The sequence below is a fragment of the Cynocephalus volans genome, chromosome 3 (assembly GCF_027409185.1).
Source record: "Cynocephalus volans isolate mCynVol1 chromosome 3, mCynVol1.pri, whole genome shotgun sequence".
In the NCBI taxonomy this organism is placed as follows: domain Eukaryota; kingdom Metazoa; phylum Chordata; class Mammalia; order Dermoptera; family Cynocephalidae; genus Cynocephalus; species Cynocephalus volans.
In genome coordinates, this window is record NC_084462.1 from 35,881,867 (window position 1) to 35,905,096 (window position 23,230).

Below are 23,230 nucleotides of genomic sequence, written 5' to 3' on the forward strand. Positions count from 1 at the left end.
GAGAATTGTGAGTGGTACCTCTATCAGCCAGGTTCCCAGATCTTAGAATGCTTCTCAATGAGTAATAATTATGGTAGGCAAAATAATGACCCCCCCAAAATCCACACCTTAAACCCCTGCACCTTTAATGTGTCACTTTCTCTGGTAGAAGAGACTTTGTAGATGCAATGAAGATCTTAGATTGGTAGCTCATCTGTGTGGCTCTATCTGGTCACACAGGTCCTTCAAAGCAGAGAAACTTTCCTGTCTGTGTTCAGAGAGACACTGATGACAGAAGAAGGATCAAAGAGGTGTGATGTGCTGGCTTTGACAGTGAAGGAAGGAGTCACAAGCCAAGGAATGTGGGCAGCCTCTCAAAGCTAGAAAAAAGCAAGGAAATAGATTCTCCCCTAGAGCCTCCAGGAAGAAATGCTGTCCTGCCCACACCTTGATTTTAGCCCATTTCAACTTTCTGATCTACAGAAATGTAGGATGCTAAATTTATGTTGTTTTAAGGCACTAAGTTTGATGTAGTTTGTTCAAGTAGTAATAGGAAACTAATTTAACAACTAAGAATTCACTGAATGGAATAAAAACCATAACCGAGAGCTTAAGCAGCAGGTTAGAGCAAGTAGAAGAAATAATTTCAGATCTCAAAGATGGTCTTTTTGAAATTACCCAGGCAGAGCAGGAAAAAATAAAAAAGGAAAAAAGAATTTACAAAAATGAAGAAAATCTAAGAGAGCTAGCAGACAACCTTAAGTGCACAAACATTCAAGTCATGGGTGTTCCTAAAGGGGAGGAAAAAGGAAAAGAAACTGAAAAAATATTCAACAAAATAATAACACAGATAACTTGTCAGGTACAAGGAGAGACATGGACCTATAGGCTCAAAGATCCCCAAACAGATTCAATCCAAAAAGAACTTCTCTGAGACACATTATAGTCAAACTGGCAAAGATAAAACACAAAGAGAAAATTCTAAAAGCAGCCAGAGAAAAGCATCAAGTCACCTATAAGGGAACCTCACTCAGGATAACAGCAGACTTCTCAACAGCAACCCTACAGGACAGAAGAAAATGTGATGATATATTCAAAATACTAAAAGAAAAAAATTGCCAGCCAAGAATACTATACCCAGCAAGGCTGTCCTTCAGAAATGACAGAGAAATAGTGTATTTCCCAGACCCAAAAAAAAAAAAAAAAAAACAACTGCAGGAGTTCACCATCACATGACCAACCCTGCAAGAAATTCTCAAGGGAGTCCTGCATCTGGAATCTGAAAAACAATAATCACTATCATGAATATACAAGAAAGAAAAAAACCCACTGGTAAAACCCAAATGCAAATGAGAAACAGAAAGAAACTAAATTTTACCACCTCATAAAACCAACAAATATTGAAGACAATAAAAGGGGAAGAAAGAAACAAAAGATATTTAAAACATCTGAGAAAAAATGATAAAATGCCAGGAGTAAGATAATACCTGTGAATAACAACCCTATATGTAAATGGATTAAACTCTCCATTCAAAAGACACAGACTGACTGATTGGATTAAAAAGCTAGACCCAACTATATACTGTCTTCAGGACACTCACCTTACCTGTAAAGACACACACAGATTAACAGTGAAGGTATGCAAAGAGATACAGCATGTATATGGAAACCCAAAATTAGCAGCAGTAGCTGTTCTTATGTCAGATAAAATAGACTTTAAAACAAAAACCATAAAAAGAGGTAAGGAAGGCCACTATATAATGATAAAGGAACCTATCCAGCAAGAAGACATAACAATCATAAATATGTACACACCCAATACCAGAGGACCCAGATATATAAAACAAACACTAATAGACCTAAAGAAAGAGATAGACCCCAACACAATAATAGTGGGGCACCTGAACACCACCCTCTCAGCATCAGACAGATCATCCAGGCAACAAATCAACAGAGAAACACAGGATTTAAACTACATCTTAGACCAAATGGAACTGGCAGATATCTACAGAACATTTCATCCACCAACTACAGAATATACATTCTTCTCATCAGCACAAGGAACATTCTCCAGGATAGACCACATGTTAGGTCACAAATCAAGTCTCAGCAAATATAAAAAAATTGAAATAATTTCATGTATCTTTTGGGACAACAGATTAACAAGAACATACACTGGGGAAAAGACTGCCTCTTCAATAAACGGTGCTGGGAAAACTGGACATCCATGTGTAGAATGAAACTAGATCTGTACCTCTTGCCATATACCAAAATCAACTCAGAATGGATTAAAGACTCAAGTATAATACCTGAAGCCATAAAAGTACCAAAAGAAAACATAGGGGAAACACTTTAGGATGTAGGACTGGGCAAAGATTATATGAATAAAGTCCAAAAGCATAAGCAGCAACAAAAATAAATAAATGGGATCAAACTCAAAAGCTTCTGCACAGCAAAGAAAACAATCAAAAGACATGGAAAGACAACCTATAGAATGGTGGAAAATATTTGCAAATTATACATCTCACAAGGGATTAATATCCGGTTTATATGAAGAACTCAAAAAACTATACAGTAAAAAAACAAATAATCCAATTAAAAAATGGGCAAAGGAGGTGAATAGGCATTTTTCAAAGGAAGACATATAAATGGCCAACAGGACCATGAAAAAATGCTCAGCATCACTAATCAGAGAAATGCAAATCAAAACCACATTGAGACATCATCTCTCCCCAGTTAAACTGTCCATTATTAAAAAGACTGGGAATAACAAATGCTGGCAAGGACGTGGAGAAAGAGGAACACTCCTACACTTTTGGTGGGAATATAAATTAGTCCAGCCATTATGGAAAACAGTATGGAGGTTCCTTCATACTATTTTCCATAAAACATCTACAGATAGAATTGCCATATGATCCAGCGGTCCCATTGCTGGGTGTATAGGCAAAGGGAAGGAAATCATCATGTTGAAGGGATACCTGCATTGCCATGTTCATTGCAGCTCTATTTACAATAGTCAAAATATGGAACTGATCTAAATGTCCATTGACAGATGACTGGATAAGGAAAATATGATGTATATATACACAATGGACTACTACTCAGTCAAAAATGAATGAAATTCTGCCATTCACAATATGGATGAGTTTGGAGAAAATTTTGTTAAGTGAAATAAGCCAGACACAGAAAGAAATCCTGCACGTCCTCACTCATAAGTGAGTGGGAGGAAGGAAGGAAGGAAGGAAGGAGGAAGGGCGGAAGGAAGAAAGGAAGGAAAGACCACAATAATATGTTGAACTTCAAGGAGACAATAGACCTATGGTTACTAGACATGGGAAAGGGTGGGGAGGAGGGGAGTCAGGGAGAAATTGGGTAAGGGATCCAAAGAACAATCACAATTTATAATAATCAATGTGCTAATATTGATTTGATCTTCATATACTGTACACAAATAACGATAGTCAACACTCTACCCCAAAAATATGAGTAATCAATTGTTTCAATAAAAAAGTTTTTAAAAAATAAATAAAATTTATCTTAATAATTTTAATAATTTTAACTAAACTCATACCAAGAGTTTTTCAAGTATATTTTAGAGTAAAGTATTATTTCAAACACCTCAATTATTTAAAAAATAAAAATCAAGAGGACAGAGAGGCATGTGGCCTCAGCTGCCATGTCTTCAACACCAGGACTTGAGAAGAAGGAATTTTCCCTTGCAGGGAAAAGGTAGACAGATCAATCCCCACACCAACCAACACCCATACTTACCCCAGAGACCTACAGATCCTTTGGCAGGACAAGCCTGGAGCCAAGTGTGGGGAGTATCCCAGAATACATACACTGAATTGCTCTAGAACAGGAGGACATACAGTACACTCCGTATCTCCTACCCTCATGACCCAAGCTGATGCAAGATGGTGTTATCTTGAAACCAGAGCCTTTACAGGACTGTTTTCCCAGCCCTCAGACTCTGTCTTCCTCCTAGCCCACTCACAGGAGAGGCTATAATTCCCTATCTCAGCAGCTTGAAGCCTGGGCTTACAGTAGATGTGACTCTACTTTTAGTCTGGGAAGCCAACCCTAGACCTGCTGAACTGATGCACTCCCATGTCTCCAACCAAAGACCAGACAGGTAGACCCGCTTCAGTTGCAACATCCCCCATTCTTCCCTCATCCCACAGCCTCATGGGCTGACTGTGCACCTGAGCCCCCAACCCAGGAAAACAGCTCTCAGTTCTCTAGACTAACGAATATGCCCTTGCACCAATGGAAATAAAGTGACTCCATGCCTTCCCAAACAAGTGAAGAAGGAGCCAGGCAGTTCTGTCCTGAATGGGCTGACCTAGCAGACTTGCCAATAGTCTGAGAAGTGTCCAGACAGGCCTCCTCAGTGCAGCCATGCCTAGTGACCTTGCCCATTTCCTGAGAAGTGGCTCAGAAGCTCTGCCCTTGGCATCCTGGCTCCTGAGACACCAAAAAAAGTAAGATTCACATCTGGCCCCAAGAACTACCACATCAGAAGGGCCACTGGCAGACCTGCACTCAGTGAGCTGAGCAAAAGTGCATCCACAATTCTGGATCAGAGAAATAGCTCAGCTGTCATGCCCCTGGAAGAACCATGCCCAAGTCTTTGAGCCATCACATGCACATGCATCTGAATGACAAACAGCTTGGCTCACAGTTCCCTGGCAGGCCCACCCTTGGTCAGAGAAACAGCACAGTGACCCTGCCACTAACCAACCAGTCCTGGAGACCCTAACACACCATATACCTACTTCCAGACTGAGAAACAATCCAACAACAACCATATCCCCAGTGAGCCAGCTCCCAAGATGACTAACCCACAGGGTACAGTGCATACAGTGCATACCTCCAGCCTGTGAACGAACCCAGTGAAACCTCCTCCAGCAAAGCTGTGACACCACCACCACAAACCTCCCAAGCATAGGTCATTGAGTCACTCACAGACATACAGGAAATGGATTACAGCTGAAGAAACTACATAGAGTCTACACTATTGCATCTATCCTGATCATAGCCATTGCACTATTACAATCAACACCCTAGGATGCATTTGCAGGTGAAAGTCTTTCTCCATGAACACCACTCCACAAAACTCAGAGGTGACTACTCCATGAGATGCACAGACATCACTGCAGGGAAACACGAAATATGAAAAAGCAAAATAACATCACACCACCCCCCCCCAAACATAATTCTCCATTAACTGATCCCAAAGATTTGGAAATTGCCAACTTACTGAAAAAGGAATTCGAGTTAATTATCTTAAGGAAACTCACTGAGAAACATAAAGATACAGACAAACCATTCAGCAAAATCAGAAAAATAATTCATGATCTGAATGAGAAATGAGACAGAGAGAGAGAGAGAGAGAGAGAGAGAGATTGATTTAAAAAATCAAACAGAAATCTTGGAATTAAAGAATTCATTGAATGGAATCAAAAGTATATCTGAGAGTCTCAACAACAGACTAAATCAAGCAGAAGAAAGAATTTCTGATCTTGAAGATAACAGTGTTGAAATAACACAGGAAGACAAAAAAATGAATAAGAAAGAATGAACAAACCTTGCAAGATTTATGGGATACTATTAAGCAAACAAATATTCAAATTATGGGCATTCCAGAAGGAGAAGAAAACTAAAAAGGTATTGAAAACCTATTTAATGAAATAATAGATGGAAACTTTCCTAGTCTTGGCAAAGATATGGACATGCACATCCAGGAAGCTCAAAGGTCCCCTAATAGATTCAAACCAAATAGGTCCTCTCCAAGACACACTATAGTCAAACTATCCAAAATTAAAGACAAAGAGAGAATTTGGAAAATAGAAAGAGAAAAATGTCAAATCATTTATAAGGGAATTTCCACTAGACTAATAGGAGACTTCCCAGCAGAAACCCTACAGGTCAGGAAAGAATAGGATGATATATTCAAATTACTGAAAGAAAAAACTGCCAGACAGGAATATTATACCCAGCCAAGCTATCCTCCAGAAATGAAGGAGAAACAAAGTTTTTTCTCAGACAATCAAAATTTAAGGAAATTCATCACCACCAGACTGGCTTTACAAGAAATGCTTAGGGGAGTCCTATATTTAGAAGAGAAAAAACAATAATAACCATCATGTAGGCACCTGAAAATACAAAACTTAATGGTAGAGTAGATATAAAAATGAGAAAAAGAAAGGAATAAAATGTTATCAGACAGGAAATCACTAACTGCAAGGATCAACAATAAGAGAAGAAGAAAGGAACAAAGGATACAAAAAGTAATAAGAAAACAACCAACAAAATGACAGGAATAAGACTTCACATGTCAATAATAACCTTGAATGCAAATGGATTAAATGCCCCAATTAAAAGACAGACTGTCTGAATGCATAATAAACCATGACCCATCCATATGCTGCCTACAAAATCACACCTTACATGCAAAGACACACATAGACTGAAAGTGAAAGGTTGGAAAAATATTCTGTGCAAATGGAAAACAAAAGTGAGGAGGATTAGCTATACTTATGTACTAGTCCATTACTGTTGCTTATAACAAAATACCTGGAACTGGGTGATTTATAAGAAAACGAGATTTATTTGCTTACAGTTTTTGAGGCTGGGAAGTCCAAAGCCCAGGGAATGCAGATGGTGAAGACCTTGGTGGTGACAGTACTGCAGAAGTCTCACAAGGCAGAAGATTGCAGAGAAGAGACAGAGCTAACCTCCTCACGCACTCTCCTTTTAAAGCCCTTCAAACTATGCCCCTGACCACCATTATTAATCCATTCGCTACTGCATGGTCCTACAATCCAATCATCTCTCCAAGACCCCACCTTTCAATTACCATAGTAGGATTTCCCACCCTCTTAACAGTCACCGTGGGGCTAAGTTTCTAACACATAAAACTTGGGGGACACAATTCAAGCGTCAGTGAGTGATGAGGGGACATAATTCAATCCACTCCAACTTATATCAGATCAAACAGACTTTAAATCAAAATCTTCACTAAAAGACAAAGAAGGACACTATACAATGATAAAGGGATCAATACAACAAGAGAATATAACAATTATAAATGTATATGCACCCAACACCAGAGCACCCAGATATATAAAGCACATATTACCAGATCTAAAGGGAGAGATAGACATGAACACAATAATGTTTGGGGACTTTCACACCCCACCCTCAGCATTGCACAGATCATCAAGACAGAAAATCAATGAGGAAACATCAGAATTAAACTGCATCACAGAACAGATGGACCTAATAGATATATACAGAGCATTTCATACAACATCTGCAGAATACACATTCTTTTCTTCAGCACACGGAACATTCTCCAGGATTGACTATATGTTAGACCACAAAATAAGCCTCATCAAGTTAAAAAAATATTGAAACCATATCAAGTATCTTTTTCTGACCATAATGGAATAAAACTAGAAATCAATAACAAGAGAAATTTGCAAAACTACACAAATTCATGGAAATTCAACAACATGCTCTTGAATAATGAATCGGTCAAAGAAGAGATTAAGAAGAAAAAATTAAAAATGTCTTGAAACTATGAAGACATAAACACAACATACCAAAACCTATGGTATACAGCCAAGGCATTATTAAGAGGAAAGTTTATAGCAATAAATGCCTATATCAAAAAGAATAGAAAGATTTCAAATAAACAGCCTAATAATAAACCTCAAGGAAGTACAAAAAGCAGGAATAAACAAAACCCAAAATAAGAAAAGAAATAATAAATATCAGAGCATAAAAATGAAGTTGAGACTAAAAATACAATACAAAAGGTCAATCAAATGAAAAGTTGCTTCTCTGAAAAGATAACAAAATTGACAAACCATTAGCCAGACTAGTCAAGAAAAAATGATAAAAGAAACAAATAAAACCAGAAACACAAGTGAAGACATTACAACAGATACCACTGATAAAAAAGGATCATCAGAGATTATTATGAACAACTCTATGCCAAAAAATTTGAAAACCTAGAGGAAATGGATAAATTCCTGGACTCATCTGACCTGCCAAGACAGAACCAAGAAGAAACAGAAACCTAAATAGATCAATAACAAGTAACAAGACTGAATTAGTAATGAATAGTCTCCCAACAAAGAAGTGCCCAGGACCAGATGGTTTTACTAGTGAATTGTACCATGCATTTGAAAGAAGAACTAACACCAATACTTTTAAAACTATTTCAAAAAATTAAAGTTGACAGAATTCTTTAAAACTTATACTACGAGGCCAGCATTGCCCTGATACCAAAACCAGGAAAAGACACAATAAAAAAGAAAACTACAGGCCAATATCCTTAATGAACATAGAGGCAAAAATCCTCAATAAAATATTAGAAAGCCAAATCCAACAGCACATCAAAAAGATTATATACCACAATCAAGTAGAATTTATCCCAGGGATGCAAGGATGGTTCAACATACACAAATCAATAAACATAATACAACACTTCAACAGAATGAAAGAAAAAACATATCTCGATAGATGCAGAAAAAGCATTTGATAAAAGTCAACATTCTTGCATGATAAAGACTCTCAGCAAATCAGGTACAGAAGGAAAGTATCTTAATATAATAAAGGCAATATACAACAAATGCACAGCTAACATCATACTGAGAACTGGAACAAGATAAAGATGCACACTCTCCATTTCTATCCAGCATGGTACTGGAAGTACTATCCAGAGCAATTATGCAAGAGAAACAAATAAAGGGCATCCAAAGTGGAAAGGAGGAAGTCAAGTTGTCCCTGTTTACAGATGACATGATTTTATATAGAGAGAAACCTGAAGACTCTACCAAAAAACTCCTAGAGCTAATAAACAAATTCAGTAAAGTGGCAGGATACAAAATTAACATACAAAAATCAGCAGCATTTCTATACACGAACAATAAACTTGTAGAAAAAGAAATCAATAAAGATATCCCATTTACAATAGCAATAATAACAAAAATAAAATACCTAGGAATAAATTTAAATAAGGACATGAAAGATCACTACAATCAAAACTACAGAAGAATGATTAAAGAAATTAAAGAAGACATAAAAAATGAAAAGATATCCCATGCTCATAGACCGAAACACTAAATATTGTCAATATGACCATACTGCCCAAAGAAATCTACAGATTCAATGCAATTCCCATCAAACAACGAATGACATACTTCAAAGAAAAAAAAATTTATATGCAACAACAAGAGACATTTAATAGCCAAACAATACAGAGCAAAAACAGAAAAGCAGAGGGTATCACACTCCCTGACTTCAGAATATACTACAAAGCTACAGTACTCAAAACAACATGGTACTGGCATAAAAACAGACACATAGACCAATGGAACAGAATAGAGAATTCAGAATAAACCCACATACCTATAGCCAACTGATTTTGACAGAGGAGCCAAGAACTACATTGGGGAAAGGAGAGTCTCTTCAATAAATGATGCTAAGAACGTTAGAGATCCATATACAGGAGAATGAAATTAGACCCCTACCCCTCACCATATACCAAAATCAACTCAAAATGGATTGAAGAATTAAATGTAAGACCCAAAACTATAAAATTTCTATAAGAAAACATAAGAAAAACACCTCAGGACATAGGACTGGGCAAATATGTTATGAATAATACTTCTGAAACACAGGGAACAATAGCAAAAATTAACAGGATTTTATCAAGCTAAAAAGCTTCTGCAAAGAAAAATAAACAATCAACAGAGTAAAAAGAACCTGGAGAGTGGAAAAATTTTGCAAACTATGCATTCAACAAGAGATTAATATCCAGAATACATAAAGAATTCAAATAACTCAATAGTAAAAAAAACCCCCAATAATTTGATTAAAAAGTGGGCAAAAGGAATTGAATAGATTTTCAAAAAAAGACTTACAAATGGCTACCAGGTATAGGAAAAAATGTTCAACATCAGTAATTATCAGATAAATGCAAATAAAACCACAATGTGATATCATCTCACCCCAGCTAGAATGGCTATTATCAAAAAGATAGAAAATGACAAATGCTGGCGAGGATGTGGAGAAAAAACTCTTACATACTGTTGGTGGGACTGTAAATTAGTACAGCCACTATGGAACACAGTATGGAAATTTCTCAAACAACTACAGATCGAACCACCATACAATCCAGCAATTCCACTACTGGGTACATACAAAGTAATACTGGTTCTATACAAAGTAATGGAAATCAACAAGTCGAAGGGATATCTGCATTCCATCTTTATTAAGGCTCTCCTTGCAATAGCCAAGATTTAGAACCAACCTAAATGTACTTGAATGGATGATTGGATAAAGCAAATGTGATATATATATATACAAAATGAAATGCTACTTGGCCATAAAAAAGAATGAAATTCTACTATTCAGAACAACATGCATGAGTTTGGAGAAAATTATGTTACATGAAATAAACCAGGTACAGAGAGAGAAATACTGCATGTTCTCACTCATACGTGAAAGCTAAAAACGTTATCTCATAGAAGTAGAGAGTAGAGTAATGGTTACTAGAGACTGGTGGGGGGAAGGGGAGTGGGAGATGAGGAGAGGGTGGTCAGTGGATACAAAGTTAACAACAAAGTATTATGTATCTTTGAACAGCTAGTGGAGGTGATGTTGAATTTTCCCAACACAAAGAGGTGACAAATGTTTGAGGTGATGGATATGAAGCACACCAACATGATCATTGTACACAGTATAAATGTACCCAAATATCATAGTTTATTCCATAAATATATACAATTATCATTGGTCAATTAAGAAAAATAAAAGAGAAAAAGAAAAGAGAGAAATAGAGAATAGAATAGTGGTTACCAGAGGCAGGGAGGGGCAGGGTGGCCTGGGAAAGGTTGATAGACTGGTACAAACTCACAAAGTTACAGTTAGGTTGGAATAATAAATTCTGGTGCCTTAGGTTGACAATAAGTAAGAATCTTGTATTGTATATTTCAAGATAGCTGGAACAACGAATCTTTAATGTTATAACCACAAAGAATTGATAAATGTTTAGGGGATAGAGATGTCAAATATTCTGGTTAGATCATTATATATGCATGTATTGAAACAACAGACTGTGCCCCATAAATGTGTACAATGAAAAAATCAACACCATTACCCAAACGTGCTATCAATCAAATGTTATCACGCCATTTCGGTGCATATATTGGGAAATCTTACATATTTGTCATTGTTTGAGAGGGTTTGTTTATGCCACTCAGACAGCCAGACCCAACCTACCCATGCAGAGATATTTATGTTAGGGACTACCAAAGTACATTTGCACCAGGAGAATGTGTAGCCTGGCTCATGCACTTGGGTTATGCTTTTTTCCTCACAAGATAGTCTTCTAATAGGTAAAAAAGATGTTACTATCATTTTAGTGATCATTTTAAATCTTATTATACATTTTGGGTAGTTTTCCTAACTTTCATTTGTATAGTAGGAAATATAAATAGTTGTTCAATTTCATTATTGTTTCAATTTTTAAATAGAAAAAATAAAGCTTCTGATTATAACTAAAAGGTATCAGGATACTGATTTAACTAAAAAGTTATTCACAAACAAGGACACCACTTCATTTTTAATTGCTTATTAGTATTATGGTTCACATTTTCCTGATATTACATGCCCATAATATAGAAACAAATTAGACACCAAACTGACATGGATAGAACTGTTCTCTATAACTCCAAATTATCAATGCATGTTTTCATTAAAACAGCCTTATTATCCTCATTTATAAAAAGTGAATCCTATACATATGAATTAATGCTATACATGTAAATTAATTCAACAAATTTATACTTTAAAGCACAGTTTTATATTTTGGGATTCCAAGTTACTTTTTATTTGATAAAATGGCTCTATATGGCATTATCACTGATGATTGCAATAGACTCCTAAGGGATTTCTCTATTTCCAGTTTTTTTTCTTTTTACTAGACTTTTTAAAGGGGCAGTTTTAGGGTCACAGAAAAATTGAACAGAAAGTACAGAGTTCCCATATACACTTCCCCCCCACCTTCACATCCTTCCCTGCTTCCAATTTTCCCCACCAGAGTGGTACATTTGTTATAATCAATGAACTGACATTGACACATCACTATTACTCAAAGCCACTGTTGGTGTTGTACTTTCTATGGTATCATACAGAGTAGTTTCACTGCCCTAAAAGTTCTCTGTGCTCCCCCAATTCATTCCTCCCTCTCCCCAACTCCTGGCGACCACTGATCTTTGTACTGTCTCCCTGGGTTTGCATTTTCCAGAATGTCACAGAGTTGGAACTGTACAGTGTGTAGCCTCTTCAGATTGGTTTCTTTCACTTAGTAATATGCATTTAAGGTTCCTCTATGTCTTACTATGGCTTGACAATTCATTCATTTTTAGTGCTTAAAGACATTCCATTTCCTGTGTGTACCACAGTTTGTTTATCCATTTACTTACTGAAAATCATTTTGATTGCTTCCAAATTTTGACAATTACGAATAAAACTGCTATAAACACCTGTAGGCAGGTTTTTGTGGAGACATGAATTTTCAATGTTGTACAGTCTTTGGGTTTTGGGCAAATGTGCATCCACTCGCCAGGCATTGAGCATTTGTGTTATCAAAAAATGTAACAGATTTTTGACATGTATTATGTTAAATATGGACTCAACTAATTAAAGTATTTTCTGTCTAAGAATATTTTTACTCAGGTAGGAGATCAGTGAAATTCTGCTTTCCATCTTGTCTTTTTCTGAAGCTTAAATGAATTATAAAGTATGCTCATCTGTTATCCATTTTTGTCTTCTCACTGTAATGTCCCATGTAGAAAGCCACAAAAACTTCTGCCTAAGATTTCAACAGATTTGTCTGTCATATTCTATATGTAATTTTAAAGAAAGTCAATAAAATAATTGAATTCTTATGAGTCATACATAAGTACTTGTGAGTAATTCATTTAAAATGAACCATCATAAATTTATTCAACAGATATAATTCCATATTGACCTTTATATAAAAACTTTATAAATAAGCAAATAAATTTGATATTTCCTTTTATATGTACTCTCATACTTAGCATTGGATGTTGTCTTTAAGAATTTGTAAATGGGTAGTTGTTAGCTATGATATCAATCACAAGTAAAATACGAGAAGATAAAATACTGTGAAAAGTTGCATTGTCCTATGATAGTTCAATGAGACAAACATAATTACAGCAAAATTTTATCTTTCTATTTAAAAGACAAATCACCTTGTTTTAAGATGATGTTAAACCTAAAAATATTGCAAAAGAATTTTATCTACTTCCAAATACCACACACCCCTCATTAGCATACAGGTGTTTAGTAAATCAACTGTTTATCAGTTTCTGAATCCTTCCATATTACCATGAATGGTTAAGGTGCTCACAGCTTTATCAGAGTTACCTATTTTGTAACTTGGCTCCTACGCAGTAAAGTCTGGAGTGAAAACACCCAGGTGGCCAATACCAAAACCATCATTGGTTTTCCCTGGTTCTACAGTGACAGCATAATCAACTACCAGCAGGCCGCCTTGTTCACATGCATGCACACCGCGACGGGCTGGTACTCACAGCTGGAGAAGACCAGTGGGCAGGAGTGCTCGTCCATGGGGAAGTTGTGCAGTTGCAGCTGGCACTCTGCGTTGATGGTAAGCCTGTGGGAGAGCCAGTGTCTGTCACTCTAGAGGCCCACAGCAGCACTGCAAAGGCCCTGGGGGGCAAAGCAGGGGGTGGGTAGGCACCAGAGGCAGGAAGGCAAAGCAGGCAGGAAGGAAGGGAGGGAAGGAGGGAGGGAAAGAAGGAGGGAGGCTAGGTGGGTAGCTCCCCTGACCCAGGGCCTGCATACGGGACCCACTCTTGGCAATGGCATTGTTCCTTCGGTGAGACCGTATGGTTGCTTTTGGATTGTTTTATTTTGTTTTGCTTCTAATTCTCAGTAACAGAAAGAATTCCAGTTAGTAAAATTCCAACTGTGTCTAAAAATACAAGCCATGTCAGAAAGGAGACAAAGCCAGCTGTTGTTTTATAAGTCTTTGTTTTCAATCTATTTTAATTAAATGCTTCCTCCATTTTCAAACTGTGTACTTGTCTAAATAGGTATGCCAAATTAATCCACCTGTAGGGGCATTTCCTATCTGGACCACTCCCCCGTATTTCACGAGGCACGTGGTGGCTGTACAGAGAGCGCACACTGCACCCTTCCAGGGCAGACAGGCAGGAGCTTCCACAGAGGGTCTTGGGACCACCGGGACCACCGGCCACGCCTCCCTTCCGCTTTGCAGAGTCTCAGCTTCATTTCAGAGTCTCATTCCTATTGCTTTAAGGTGGAGGAGGAAACCTCTGGAAACCCGCTGTCTCAGTTTACTTCATCAGCAGCGCTCCCTGTGGTGGCTTTTAAGTCACTGTTGTTCCCTGCCTGGCAAAACTGTCATTTCCCGGAAACTTCAAAACTCTCTCATCCTCTGCTCATTTTGATTTCGTCTGTGCCTATACTTGTGCTGTGGACACGTGTCTAACGTCAGGGGTCACAGGGTCCTCGTCCTGGCCACCAATGGCCGTAACTAGAAGCTCGGGCACAGGCTGCGGGGGCGGGGAGGAGCTTAGAGGAAAGGCCGAGGCCCAGCGAGCGTGAGCGGGTCAGAGGGCAGCCGAGCCACAGTCCCGCAGGCGCACTTAGGAGGGAGGAGACAGGCAGGCGGAGCCAAGAACCGAGTCCAGAAGAGACGTCCTGGTGGAAACCCGGCATGGGGTTGTGGCTTTAGAATCGTGGATCGGACCAGCTGGTGGGCACGTGCACAGGGAGTAGAGAGATGGGGGGTTCTGAAGCCGGGGGCGGGCGGGCACGTGCACAGCGGGGGGCGCCACCTGCCCCTCCTGCGGAAAGGCGGGAAGGCTGGTCCGGGCCTGCGCCCCTGCTGTGGTGTGCCCAGCTGCACTCGGACCTTCGTGCTGAGGACTTGCAGAGACGCGGACCTAGGTCAGCTGGGAAGTCCAGTTCCCAGTGGGGACCTTGGCAAGTGATTCACTCCTTCGGAGCGCAGCTTCTCGGAATCTGCTGGGTTTCTGAGAGGACCCCCTGCCGCCGGGAGTACCCGGTATGGGAGAGACGCTTATGGACGCTCTTTTCACTTCCTCCTGTGGTCTCAGGTTTGGCTGCAAGTACATTTGTGAATTCACTCCAAGACGCACGAGTGGACCCTTGTTAACCATATGTTGATAATTTTCCCAGCCCACTTACAGCAGAAGTGGGTTCTGAGGAAGGAATGAGTTTATATGCCTTTATTTTTACACATGTGGCCTGAGGACAAACTTTCAGAGTGCTGTAGCATGCCACGCATGAGAGAACAGAACTGAGAGATGAAAATAGGGTCTCATCCCAGCAATGGTTTAAATTATGGGTCAAAAATTAGGCCATAAGTAATTAAAGATCCACACAGCATCTTACCTTAAAGTGTAAAGGATTTTCCCGTCATTCCAAATTCTGAGTAGCTGATTGGGTGTGGTGATCCAGTGAGCCTCTGCTGTCTTAGAATTGCGGAAGATCGTGTCTGGGATCCATATCAACCCCACCATGTTGCTGTTCAGAGTCAGTATTTTCATTGTGCTGTTGAACCGAAGGCGACTGTCTGTCCAGGTCTGAGCAAAGAATATATCAATTTGGTATTCCTGAAACAGAGCAAAAAGAGAGACAGGCAGTTCTGTTAATAAATTTTCTGTATTCTTTGTCTTCTTTGTTGAGTTTGTTTTCCCTCATGGTTCCATCCTCACCTCCTTTCTCCTCCTGTGTGTGCCTTACTCAACACAATAAGCATTCAGCGAATGACAATCAGTCCTATCAGTCAACACTGGTAACGCCTGTGAAATAACACCACACTTTGTGAGTCCTAATTGTGACATATGCATAAAGTAGGATGGGGCCAAGCGTGGATGCAGACCCCGCAGCACAGCCCGAGCTTGGTCAGGGAGCGTGACCTAGCGCAGCCTCTGTTCTTTAATCTGTTAAATGGGGAAGGTAATAGTGTCCATCTCCTAAAGGTGTTATTAAGATAAAAGGAAATGATTAAATGAACAACCCTTAGTGCCTGGCAAAGAGCAAGTAATCCATAAATATTCATATAATCATTATTATTATTTTTACTTAAGAGTCTTCTCAAACACAACCCAAAACAAAAAGAAAAGTAAGAAAGAAACAACAGCAAAGAACTATAGAGATCATAGCCACCCGAGCCAATGCTGACTCCAGCAGAAGGCAGACGGGCCCAGGTCACAGGAGCAGAAACCCAGAACTGGAAGCCGTTCCACTGTACACAGTGCCAAATATGACTGTGCTGTGAGCATCAGTCTTTAGGACGGCAAGGACACCAATAAGTCTCTCTGGACTGGAGCCCACAGAGGCCACTCCCTAATCTCAGTTTAAAGAATTATCATCAGGGGCCGAGCCTGTGGCGCACTCGGGAGAGTGCAGCGCTGGGAGCGCGGCGACGCTCCCGCTGCGGGTTCGGATCCTATATGGGAATGGCCGGTGCACTCACTGGCTGAGTGCAGGTCACGAAAAAGACAAAAAAAAAAAAAAAAAAAAAGAATTATCATCAGGCATCAGGTCCATGGTAAAAAGGATGCGGAGTCTGATTGTTAGAGATTTTTATATCTTTCATAGTTTCCCTGATGTATTAGATATGAATTTATTAATTTTATACAGTGTGAATTCAATAATTCTCAACCAATCCTGTATTTATCTTTTCCATTGAATTTCCAGTTAAGAAACTTTCTATGATAGGTAATTCAACTGAAAGTTTATAATTCAACTGGCCTTTTATTAACTAGTCCATTCATTCCTCATTTGTTTGCTGCACTGACTATGCCAGGCTATGCAAACCATGAAAAGCCCTGCTCTCCTAGATCCCACATTCTATCCAGTGCAGGCAGACAGGCCTTAAGCAAACTGTCTAATGGCCATATATATCATGCAGAAGAAAAAGGCTGGTGCCATTAGTTAAGATTACAGCTAGAGAAAACAAAAGGTATCTAAGTGTATTAGTCCATTTTTGTGTTGTAACAGAATACTCGAGACAGGGTAGCTCATAAAGAACAGAGGTTTATTTGGTTCATGATTCTGGGACAGCTGCATCTGGTGTGGGCCTCAGGCTGCTTCTACTCATGGCAGAAAGCGGCAGGCAGCCGGCAGGTACAAGATCACATGGCGAGAGGATGCAAGAGAGACAGGGAGGTGCCAGAGTCCTTTAAACAACCAGCTCCGGCAGGAACTAATAGAGCGAGAATTCTCTCACTCCCAGGGAGGGCATTTATCTATTCGTGAGGCATCTGCCCCATGACCCCAAACACTTCCCACTAGGTCTCACATCCCAACACTGCCACATTGGGGATCTAATTTCCACATGAGTTTTGGAGCGGCACATGTATCCAAACTATAGCTGCAAGCCTCCAACACAGGAAGAACTGTGGCACAGGGAACCCGAGTCTTGCACAAGCATCTAAGCAGCTGGGAAGCAAATGCCAGGGGCATGGCAGCTGGGAGCAGGCTCTTGAGGAAGCGTCCCCAAAGCCTCAATGAGCCATGGCAGGAACTGCGTGACACCTCAGCCACCAGAGGGTCCCTCTATGGTCCATGTGTCTACCTCAATTAATCATCAGTTGAGGATTAATGGCCTCAGCCTCTTTACCGCCTTCCAAAACGTGTGCACATGTCTCGCACAGACAGACTCGAAACCAGAACCACACAGAAAAGGAGGGTCTGAGGGGAAGCATGCGTGTGCATGTGTGAGTTATTCCTGCGGTGTAACCCAGCATACACTGACCAATATAAAAATAGAATTCAAAGAGTGTTAAAAGAAGAGTGTGGGCTGGAGGCTGGATGCATGGTGTCCTGCATAGGGACATGCCTGTCAAAGCTGACACCTGGCACAGGGCAGAACATGCGTCCATACAGTGTGTAGCTCTTCAGGCAGAGGTTGGAACTGGCATGTGGGGACTGCTGTGTGTGTGGTGAGTTCACAGGAAAGAAACAATCTCCACAAAGAAGCAGGCAGTTTGAAAGCAGTAATGAAGAGAAAAGAAAGACGAAGAAAACTCAGGGTCTGGTAGTGCTGGAAAGGGCAAATGCTTCTTGTCCCCGCTGGCAAAGCATGGCATCAAGAACTGCTTGGAGCATCCACAGCTGACTGAAAAAGCTTTGCAGAAATCATCAACCCATTGCTAAACCTCTAAATGGATTAAGTGGTCACCCTGCAAAATTGTTAATTATGCAAATACTGCTCAAGGAAGAGAGACTAAGGTGCGATTCTTCACTGAGGTGTGTTAGAGCCAAGTTCCCTGCCCTAACTTAAGAGAGAGGGAGTAAGAATGAAAGCAAGTGGGAGAGAGGAACTGGTCTGTGGAAGCAAAGGCATGCGGCAGACCTCAGAATCAGGCTGGGAAGAGATCTGCAAGCTGGCTGTGCACAGGGAAGCCAGCTTGGTAGGTTAGAAGGGGGCTAAGTCTGAAGAAAGTTCTGCCAAGGGCACCACACGTCAGGAAGAAAAGTGACTATCTGAGACTTCAATGTACCTTTGCATTCCTGTCTTTCATGGGCAAACACTGCCTGGACCTCAAGGAAGCTTATTCTCCAATGCCCACTTCACTATGACCACACAGTTAATGAAAGAAAAATAAATTAACAGTCCTCAGGAGTCCCACCCTGGGAGCAGAATCAGGGCTTAATTAAAGGAGACATCCCCCATACCCCACTGTAGGGCCAGAGCCCACTGAGGATCTGCCCAGTGGGTTTGTGGAATGGCTGCAAACCAGCGGGTCAACTGTGGGTGTCCTGGCCCTTTCCATCCCAGCACACACACTGTACATGTGGGGTGGAAGAGGGCAGACAGCTCTTCTCTTTAGTTTACAGGTCCATGGATCAAGGGAAGCCACATCCAGACTTGATGTCTCTACCAGGACATGTAAATACAGGTATGTGTAATCTAGACCTTGGGGCTGGGGCAAAGCTGACCTTTCGGGTTGCCTCCCTTGATAAAGGGAGAAGTATATTTCCCCTGATGAGAGAGAGAGACCTTTGGTGGCTACATCATGGTGGTCACTGGTGCTGGTCACCAAATGCTACAGCCTCCCTTTGTGCAGGCACATGGTAGAATTGCTCCTATGCACTCTTTCTGGGTCTGGGTGTGGCCACTCCATTTATGGGCACAGAGATGTGTGCCATTTCTGGGAGGGCACTTGAAGAGTCTCTGTGAACCTGCTCACCCCTTTTCAAGCCCTGAAAGGCTGCAACACATACCGTATTAGTCCATTGTTATTGCTTATAACAAAATACATGGAACTGGGTAATTTATAAGAAAATAAAATTTATTGCTTGCAGTTCCTGAGGCTGGGAAATCCAAAGTCCATCTGGTGGTGGTGACAGTGACCCAGGGGTCTCAGGTTACAAGATGGTGGAAGCAGAGAGAGTAAGAAAGAGAGAAAGAGAGAGACAGAGAGACAGACTCTCCTCTTCTTTTAAAGCCCTCAGAACCACTCCCCTGGACACCATTTTCAATCCATTCACTACTGCACAGTCCTACAATCCAATCACCTCTTTAAGGCCCCACCTTTCAACTACCATAATAGGATTTCCCACCCTCTTAACAGTCAGAGTGGGGGCCAACTTTCTAATACATCAAACTTGGGGGACACAATTCAAGCTTCAGGGAGTTTTGGGGGGACATAATACACTATACACACCATGGGTGAGAATTCCCCAAGACAGTTTGTAATGGCAACAATTCCCAGCCTGTCCAACTGGTACAGTGGGAAGGAGAACAGGGGTCCTAGGCTGTGGGTGTGCTGGAGACATAGGAAGGCCTTGAGGAGAAGGTGACTTGGAGCTAAGTCCTTATGAGTTCAGAGTGAGCCCAGCAGACAGACGCTGGAGCAAGACCACTCTGCGCAGAGGAGCAGAGTGTTCACAGCAGCCCTGCGGAACAGACTGGGAGAGGTGATAGCCCCTTCCCTCCTTGACAATAGGGTTTTGGCCCAACAGTGATGATTTTTGAGTAAATGTGTAGCAGGCTATATTTGCACAGAGGACACACTCAATACTTTATATAAAATTCAGTATGTGAGAATGGCCAGCATGGCATGCACTTATAAACATTACTTCCTTTTTTCCTTTAACACTGGTTTACTTGAATAAGGAATGAGGCAGAAAGGATGAAAGTGTTTTCTCAGGCATGGCCAGGTTCCACCAATATGATCAATGATGTCAAAGTAATCAATACTCCCTGTAAAGTCCCTATAAGAGTTTTGGAAAGAACTTAAATTTGTTCAAATCTTTTTTTGTTTGTCTAATATCAATATTACACCAGGGAAACTGAAACTCAGAAAACTTGAAGACTTTTATCAGTTACTTAATACGTCAAAATTATTTTGAATTCTGGGACCCTAAGTAAAAACTTCGGAATTGGTCTTTTTATTGTGTAATAATGATAAAACAGAGAGTGATCCTTCTTGTCCGTTCTCTCCTTATCTTTTCTGCTTTCTGTCCCCATTAACCCACAGTTTATATCCTTTCACCTTAAAACATCTGAAAATGCCGATCTGAAGTTGGTAAGTCACATAGTAAGGTAGGAGGCATCACATAACATCACTCCTATGAGGTGCAGGTACATTCTGTACCAGGCACTTGCATTACTGAGTCAGAGGCACTACTGATCCTTCCTTCCACGGGGTAAACTGAGGCCTAAGAGATTAAGTAACTTTCATCCAGTCACCCAGCTACTAAGTGCCAATTGTTCTAAACTATGCCTTCAAAATCTCCTTCCCTGGATGTGGCTGAGAGGGGCTACAGCAGCAGAAATCTAGGCATTAGATTTCATGACATGTGAAAGAAAGAACTCCAGTGCAGCAGTGTCCTCCACGTTTGCCCTGTTTACAAACTGTATGATGTTAACTAATAGATCTGCGACATAACCAGCGCCACTTTAGACAAGCCCAAGTACAAAATGCCGCTACTCACCTCCTCCCCTCCCCTCCCCGCTCCCCTTTATGAGAAGCCTCCTGACTTAAACAGAAACCCCTTTTGCTTCTGCAAGGATGCAGTTCTCGACCCCGATCCCCATTAGCATAATGACCCTCCTTGATGGTATCAGCCACTATATAAGCTCTACTACTTCCACACCTGGTGCTGTCCCCTTTTCAGGGCAGCCCTAGGCTGCCTGCTACTTTGAGCACAGCCCATCAGATTTTCTTCTTTTAACAAAGCTTGAACGGTACCTGGCATCTCGGCTCACTTTCTTTCATTAACCTTCCTTAGTCTCAGTTTCCTCATATGCAAAACAGGAGTGTTGGTTTAGATGAAATGTAAGGACTCTTCCAAGTAGAAAATTTTGTTTCCATATCCCTGCCTAGACTTAGCCTTTCACTGTTGAATCCAATTTTCCATTTCATTGATTTCTGTGTCTTACTTTTGCAAGGAGGACATGATAAAATGACCTCTTCATATGTTCTATCTTCTGCCACTGGAAGGAACTTTTACACGTTTGAATTCTGCATGAAGTATTCAGGAACATCCATGAGATTGGGGCTTGCAAGTGAGGCACAAATCCCCCAAACCCCATGCTATTTTCCTGTAGCAGAGAGGAGCATCCTGCAACATCCTAGTGGGAGACACACTCGTCTTTGCTCTGAAACCCTACCACGCACTCCAATTTAAGAGGGCATAATACCATGCATGTTGTGGATGTTTTATTGTGTCTACATTTGACTTAATGTTGGAGAAACACATCCCACTCACAGAGAAATATTTTTATTTCTCTCATAAACTTTCTTTGTAATGGCATTAATCATCCTTCCTTTCTGCAGAGGAGAAAAAAATCATTCTTACAATGTCTACCTAAAAATAAACAACATTTTGTATAATTCATAAATAGCTACAAAATTAATGGGCCTGAAATACTAATACATGTAACAGGTGAAAAAATGTGCAGACTCTCCCCCCCCAACTTAAACCACCATGTGCGGAGAGCCTATGTTCGTAATTTGTTTTCATAATTGGCAAGCTTAATGAGTCCTAAATAAACCATGAATTACTGAGCAGGTGGAGCATTTTGACAAAAAAGAAGGATTATGCTGCTTAAAATATCCATCTGTAACTTCTAAAAAATTCAAAAATTATTTCTTCACACTTTTCTCCCTTCCTCTGCCAAAGAAAAGGGCCAAGTAGAAAAGTGATAGATTAATAAATGAATACAGGACAGGGACTTGTCATTCATGGTTGCAGGAAGCCCTCGTTCCTGGGGGCCAGAGCCTGTTAGCATATTGCCCAGCCCTAGTTAGACAAACAGGTAGGTGAAAGAAGCCACTGGCAGTTTTCTTTATAGAATGGTAGCAACAGACGCATGCCAATGAAAGGTTGCTCAGATGTGTCATCTGAAAATGTGTAATTTGTAGTGATTAGAACAAAGCCATTCTCATTTCTTCCTTGTCAGGTATGGAAGCCTAACTGAGGGTATGTGCGTGTGTATCATTTCCTCAAATCTGTTCTGGGAAACATGGCTTTGGCAGCCGGCCTCCAGTCCTCCCGGGACCCTCCTCACCCCACTCCTCCCATTCCTGACAGTCCTGTGCTGGGTGCGGTGCCAGGCGTCCAGAAAGATGAACACCAGATACCAGGCTGTGCCTGGAGGATCACGGTGCCCTGTGAGGACCCCACACAAGGCTGGCCCTGCACCTGGCCCTCAGGCCGCCCACAAGGTGGAAGCAGGAAGGTGGAGGTGTGTCGGGCAGTAGGGCCCCATAGCAGAGGAGAGGGCCTGATCACCTCAAGTGGGGCAGGTGGTGAGGGACTGCTTACAGTGCCCATGAAAGCAGAAAACCAAGGAACCCCTTGATGCAGCAAATGGCACTTTCTCTCCTCAGCAGGTCCAGGATGTGTCTGTTACCCAGTGTTAAATCATATAAAATTATAAATACAATATCCATATAAATGATTAACATTACTTATCACAATATGTATTTCTAATGAGGACAAATACATTATAAATATTTTATAAATCTAAACAGTACAAAAATCATAACATCCGAAAAACATATCTTACTTTTATTCACTCTGCACTGTCCACCCTCATACTCAGGTGCCTACACCTCCGCTACCAGCTTTTGATCACACCTTTCCATGACGATGGTCTTATGACATTTTT

At 40.6% G+C, this 23,230-nt stretch overlaps 1 protein-coding gene across 1 annotated transcript in view; it reads right to left on the reverse strand.

Moving 5' to 3' along the window:
* GABRG3 (gamma-aminobutyric acid type A receptor subunit gamma3) overlaps positions 1-23,230 on the reverse strand; it is a 606,025-nt gene that overhangs the window by 219,518 nt on the left and 363,277 nt on the right. Inside the window, exons 4-5 of the mRNA XM_063090201.1 lie at positions 15,490-15,710; positions 13,617-13,699 (exon numbers count right to left, since the gene is read on the reverse strand). Coding sequence (XP_062946271.1) covers positions 13,617-13,699; positions 15,490-15,710 — 304 coding nt within the window. The remainder of the gene's footprint in view (positions 1-13,616; positions 13,700-15,489; positions 15,711-23,230) is intronic.